Genomic DNA, 6580 nt, shown 5'->3' on the forward strand with positions numbered 1-6580 from the left:
TTACCCCCAACCTCCCTGCCGAGGAAAGCAGCCCCTGGAGAGATGCTGGGGGAAGGCTTCCCCTCCCCTTCCTCGCTGGGTGGGAGAGAGCTCTCAGCAGGCTGCCCCATGCAGAATGTCACACGCTGGGGACAAGGGCTCGTCCCTGGGGGCTGGAGGGAAGAGTCACCCGCTGCCCTTTGCGGCTGTTGAGGACGCTGCGCTCCGAATCAACAGGATTCTTAAACTGCGCTTTTTAAACTTGCATTAACAAGTGCAAGGGGCCCAAGTCCTCGTTCTGACGGGGGACAGCAGGCTTTTGTAATGAGGTTGCTTATGGCCTTTGTCACTTCAGCCAGGCTGTGAAGCACGACCTGTGAGGCTCAGCAGAGCTGCTGGGCATGGGGACAGGCTTTCTGCAGCGCCCTGTTCCACCGGTGCACTGGTTTGCACAGGATGACATGGAGTTGCCCTGTGCCTCTTCAGACGTGCTGGTGCCAGATCACTGGAAAAACATTGGAAAAGGCTTAGCCTGCTAGGATCCTGTGGAGACAGCAAGCTTTCTGTGTGCTTTGCAAAGCCTGGGTATACAAAGCCAGACCAACACCGCTTTCTAATCCTGCTTTGCAACGATCAGCGATTTGACTGAAACCGGTGCCCAGCACAGCAACTTTGGTTCCTAGTGCCTCGCTGTCAGCAAGTCACACAACGGAGCAATGGGAGTTTGATCTTCCGCTCCCCAGCAGAGAGGAGTCCTGTTGTCTGTTGCTGTGTAGGTTGTTGTTTCGCATACACAGCAGCAGCCATTCATGGTGGAATGCTGTGTGCAAGCACAGCACTGCGGAAGGAGTGGCCTCAAAGTACAATAGAAGACCTTGGGGCCGGGTGTGTGTTGTCAGCTACTCTGGCTAGTTATTCCCGGCAGCCACTGAGCAAGGTTCACATCGGTCCTTGTACTAGTGCACCCTGAAGTCATACCTGTCATGTGCCATTGGCCTTTACTGAGTGCCCCTCTGAGCCGAGCCCAGAGCCTAGCCTCTATCCAAGGCAGCCTGGAGTAAAAACGTGCTGTGGGAATCTGTATTTGGCTTATAAATGCTTAAAAAGATGGAAATTTAGACCTGCCATTTAGAATGTTGATGCAAATTCATCAAAGGTGTGACCTTTAGGGAGGACCAGTGAAACCACAGTAAGTGCCCTGGCCTCTGCAGGCTTTCAGGGGTGAGCAGGTACTGCATGATCCGCAAGGAGCTTAGGGGTTAATCACACTGAGATTAATACCTTACAGTACAAATCTAGGTTCTTGTTTGCTAGCTTCCATATTTTAAAACATCATGAGGATAAAAGCCAACGTCACCCTGAGAACTGGAAGGTTACGTGGTGTGTCCACAGGCAGAGGATGCTGCTGCCTTGGCAGAGAGGGCTGGCATCCGTTCCTCCGAGCAGGAACCCCTTTGTGCCTCAGCTCTCTTCAGGAAAAAAAAGAAAGGATTATTCGAATCTTAATAGAGGTTGTGGTTTGAAGCTGGGAGACTGGGGATTCAAACTAATCATAACTGGCTTTAAAAGCTATAAATACCTTGTAACTCTGCTCTATTTCTGGGAAGCTTTCAAAAACAGGCACTGAGTTCAGTTAGAGCTTAAAAAAAGAAGTATTTTGGAAAAGACTTTGCTCGTAGGGCAGCACTGAGTATTTGTATTGTACCTAGAAGCTGGAACAAGCACGCGCCACGACATTTTCCCAACTGCTCTTGGTCCGTTCCCTCTTTCTTAGTCGTTCTACTTTTTTGTAAGTTCTGGTCTTTTTTCCCCGATGTGTTCATGCAGTTTCTGTTTATCAGCCATGGCTTGCCTTGCGGGTTTTCCGTGACCTCAGTCTCCTCCCTCTCTCTCCCCGCTTCCAAATCTTGCCTATCAATCCCCGTAGCTGCCGGTTTGCTGCGGGGCCCGGACTGGCTGGTGCAGTCGCTCCAGTTCTCCCGCCCTGGTGCTGCAGGGTGCCCAGGCTGGCCTGGCAGCACCTCGGCTGGCAGCGTGTGCCGGCCCCGGAGCGCCGCGTCACGCCGCTCCACCGGGGCTGAGTCATCGAGGAAGGAAGATTCTGGCGGCGCCTTGGCCCTCGTCCTGTTTCTTCGGCACTGGGAGCGGGCGCTGAAATAGCCTGTTGCTTATCTCATCGGTTGGAAGGTGGCGGTTGTTTACTGATACGGGCAGATCATGAGCTCACACATTTGGAGTGTGGCCAGTCTGCGGGTTTGATTTTCTTCCCAAGCCCAGCATCCTTGGAAAGGGCATTTGGGTCTCTCAGGCTCCTGTCAGCAGAAATCCGTCAGCCAAAATGCTGGACGCTGGCACTCGCATTTACCTGATGTGTCCTGTAGTCTGATTGTTGGACTTGAGTCAGTACTCGTGATTGATTTTAAAATAGATCAAACATGCTAAACCTTTGAGGTCTAGAAGGGTTGAAGAGGCCTTTCTGGAGCACGTCTGTGCAGCGAAGGCAGCGTCTTGGGTCAGGCAGACCCTCACCCAGCCCTGAAAGCACCGAAACCTCCCTGCGAAGCTGGCATCTTCCGCCAGGAGAGGTTTGGAGCTGGAAGCGCCACACGATGCGGGCACCGAGGGCGGCTCGTGCTTCCTCGGGAGTGAGCTCTGTCCCCCGTGTATCCTCTATACTTGGAGTATATTGCACATAAATACTGCTGTTAGCTATTACTCTGCTATTGAAAGCAGTGTGTTCAGTAGCATAAAAATAAAGATCAGGTGAGCTTTTGTATGGCATAACAAAAAAAAGGTCCATCTGGAGAGGTGCTTGAAGAGAGCAATTGGGCTCCGTTCACAGTGTGCGTGAAGATCTTTTAGCATCGGCTTGGTCAGAGCTGCTTCCCTTGCCAGAGCGCTTACCGGGTGCAGACAAAATGGCTTTTCATCATGTCGCTCCCTTAGGCATGCTGTATTAGCCAGGTATTTTGAAGCTATTACTTTAAAATGCCTTAAAGCTCTTAAAAAAATGAGATGGTCATAATTGTGTTTCTGAGCCTTTTTCAAGCCAGTTCCCTGGTTCCCGAACAGCAAGCCTCAGAAAACTCAGGGAGATCTGACTGGGCTTTTTGAAGGAAGAGTCCCCGTGTCCCGTGCTGCAGCCGAGCACCCCAGCGGCACGCGAACACCTCTGATGACGCGATACTCGTGGCAGTTGGCACAACTCTGTCATACGGAAACGTTTCTGTGCTAGAGCTTGTTAATCTAGAGGCGAGTAATTTTAAGGGGAAGTTTCACATTTTAGCTAGTGAAAAAATAATTCTTGGACTCTAATGAGGCACTTTCCATACCTGGAAACAAAACGAGATTTGATCATTCAAGGCACTGCTGCATTCTCAGAGAAGTTTAGAGTCCGTTGTGTAGACGCTGGCACTCGTACGTTCGAGAGGGAGGCGTGGGCATCATCTCAACCCTCTTGACAGGTCTCCTATCCTTTTATTTTTGTAATACCTCTGAGGTAACTATGAACCGTCCTTCAGTAGGAAAACCCTGGCTTTGGGCCCTGTAAGTCACATGAACCCTCAGCTTCTCAAATTGGAACAGCAGTAGAAAACAGCAGGAAAAAAAACATTTTCTGAATTGTAGATAATGAGACGAGGAGTGGAAAGGAGGTGAGTGGAGGAAGTGTCATTTCAGAAATAAGTCTGGGTAGGGATCTTTGTTTGGTTTGGTTTTTTAAAGAACAGTTGCCTGACGTGCCAGCTTCTGAAAGCGCAGATGATTCTTGGGTGCAAACTGCCAGAAGCTGCGGGGTCGAGCAGGGAAATGGATTTGCAGCATTTCCTTATATTTCCTGTAGATTGAGGTAGTTTTGAAGTTATTAAAATGCAATTGTTTCTTGTTAGGGAATAGGATTTAAGCTGCCTGTCAACAGCTGGTTTATGAAGGGCGTTTATGCGGGAGGAGGTTAAAAGACATAATCATGGTATTCTCAGAAATGCTGAAGTCCCCTTCTGTGTAATAAAGCCACTGGAGAATTTTGTAATATATGAACAAACTGAATATATCTCAAGTAATTTGCGTTGCCTTTGGGATTTATGAGTGGTTTTAGTTGTGATTTCTTGGTTGTTGGCAAGTTGGGTGGGAACAAATGGCAGTATTAATTATCTGGGCTGGTGCTTCATTAGCTGCGCTTCCCGTGGCTGTTCCCTTGTTTGCAGCTTGTGGTTCTTGGGAAAGCAGTTCTCCTGTGTCCCTGCTGTGGCACCTTTCCGGGCTGAGCCCTGCCAGCGGGGGGCAATCCTGGCCCTGCTCTTGGTTGACCACGCGTGTTTCGTTGTTGGACGGTGTCACGCTATGGCTGATGGCGCCTTCGGTTAAAGCCATACTGCGCTGGGAATGTAAATGACAATTCCCTTCAGACTACATAAATATTGTTTGTTCATTTTGTGCACATGTGTGTGGATAAATTAAATTCAGATGGAGTTGGGGAGAACTGGAATTAAAAACAGGAATGATCTCTACGTTGGACTCCTTAGAAATGTCTCAGTCATGAGTGTCGAGGGCCAGGTGACGAGAGCAGCACAGTCAGCTTTTTCCACGCTGTTAGGACGAGAAGGCAGTCGGTGGAAATAGAGTGGAAGAACCCTGGTGGCCACAGTAGCTGTACCCATGCCTTAGGCACCATCAGAGCTGTTGCTCCTCATGAACCGAGGATGAGAAGCTCGCAGGAAGCGTGGTGGAAGAAGGCGGGATGGATGGTGCCCGACTGGCCACTCCCGACCCTTCAGCTGCAGCTCTCCGTGTACGTTTGCCTTTTGGAAGTAATACAAATACTTGCCTGGTTTTGAAAGGGTGTTGAAGCAGGAGCAGTTGTAAATGTGGGCTTGTGCTACGTACAAATGCAAAGTATCCCTAATGTATTTTGAAAGTGCTGAAATAACATTATGGAGCTATCGTTGAAGCTGATTTAAAACTCCCTCCATGAGAAACAAAGCTGTGTGTCTCTGAATTCTTTTACCTCAGGTTTTTGGGGCAGCCCTCCTTCTCAGGGCTGCTCCCGGTCCATTCACTGGTAGCAAACTGAAAAATAAGCCTGCAGGTTAATGACTTATGAGCCCTCCTTATAGGTAATATGATGGTCTTTGCTAGTTAAGCTGAATCATTCATGATAGAGAAATTAAAAATAAGTCAAAGATACCCATGTGACCTCAGATGTAACGATTGGACAGGACTGTCGTTCTTCGAGGCATCAGTCACGTTTAAAATTTTCTGTGTCATCTTCATGCCTGTTACTGTTCGGGCGCAGATGAAAATGGTTAAGAGCTTATGGTATTAAAGGGAACTATTCGGTTTACAGAAAAGTTTGGGGAATAACTTACTCTGTTCTAATTCCGTCCTCGATTTCTTGCACCGCTTGGCAGTTGTCATTTAACTGCTCTGTGTGTTCTTCCCCAGGATAGGAACAGGATTACATACCTTACCTGGCAGAAAGGGTTTCCTTAATTCCCAGTGAGAGCCCCTTACACGGAATGCGTGCTTCTGTGACGACTGGGGCAGCCGCGCCAGTTTTCAGTAACAAGTCTGCGGTGTTCATTGCTCGGTTGTTCCTGGTGTAATGATGCCGTCCTCTTCTCATTAAAGCTACTGTACCACATGTATCATTTCTAGATGTGAAAGACTCGAAGAGCAGCTAAATGACCTGACTGAGCTCCACCAGAATGAGATCCTCAATTTAAAACAGGAGCTGGCCAGCATGGAGGAGAAGATCGCCTATCAGTCTTACGAGCGAGCCCGGGACATCCAGGTGGGTGACAGAAACCAAGGACGCTCAAGCCCTGTCCTCCCCCTGTAACTCGTTCCCTTTGCGAATACTGCTGTGATTCAATACCTGGTGTTAATCCTTGTAGCTTTGTCCTGAAACTGCATAGAGGGCTTCTGGAAGGGCCTTTATTCCACCTTGGACATCTCTCCAAGTAACTTGTTTGGCAAAGGAGGGCTGTGCCCACGCGCCAGCAGGCGGGTTCGTCCGCGGGGGGAGCCGGCCGCTTGGGCTGGAGCAGAGTTTTTATATCACTTGTCGCGCAGTGGACGCCTGCATCCGCTTTGTGCGCGGGGTTTTGTGGGGCGTTGGAGACTGCGGGGCCGTGACCTGAACGCTTGGTCTGTAGCGGCGTTCACGGTAAACTGACCTGGGGCGTGTTTGTGTGTCACTAATTTTAGAGCAGTGATCACACATGGCTGAGGGAAAATGGCTCTGTGTGTCCACAGCTTTGAGTCAGGAAACAGCTCTTTCTGCTGGTTTTGCCCAAATAAGGAGTTACTTCTAACAGAGAAGTTTCTTTCAGTAGGTAAAAGAGCAAAGCTATGGAAACGGGGGTTATGGAGCTGGGGGGCCTGGGAAGTGATCTGAGCAGCCACTAAGCCTCGGAAGGAAAGGCCTATTCGGAAACAGGCCTGTCCTCCGTTTCAAATGCTCGTGCGAGTTGCAGCAGGCATCAGGGGTTTGATTGCTGACGTGAGGTATTTATCGCGTGAGCAGAGGGTGGTAGATCAAAGCTGTCCCTCCCCTGCCCCGGGAGCTGCAGCCGGGTGATGCCCCTGCAGGCAGAGCCGGCTT

General features: G+C 49.7%; 1 protein-coding gene across 8 annotated transcripts in view; it reads left to right on the forward strand.

Annotated features, from left to right (window-relative positions):
• Positions 1–6580, forward strand: part of TMCC1 (transmembrane and coiled-coil domain family 1) — a 109559-nt gene that overhangs the window by 96918 nt on the left and 6061 nt on the right. For 7 of the 8 annotated variants that reach the window (XM_035889456.1, XM_035889460.1, XM_035889453.1 and 4 more), the window contains one exon: positions 5632–5767. The exons of the other annotated variant lie outside the window; for it this stretch is intronic. In XM_035889456.1, the coding sequence (XP_035745349.1) occupies positions 5632–5767 (136 nt within the window). The remainder of the gene's footprint in view (positions 1–5631; positions 5768–6580) is intronic. 8 annotated transcript variants of the gene reach the window in all.

This window comes from Egretta garzetta, unplaced genomic scaffold (genome assembly GCF_000687185.1).
Source record: "Egretta garzetta isolate BGI_Z169 unplaced genomic scaffold, ASM68718v1 scaffold332, whole genome shotgun sequence".
NCBI classification, from domain to species: domain Eukaryota; kingdom Metazoa; phylum Chordata; class Aves; order Pelecaniformes; family Ardeidae; genus Egretta; species Egretta garzetta.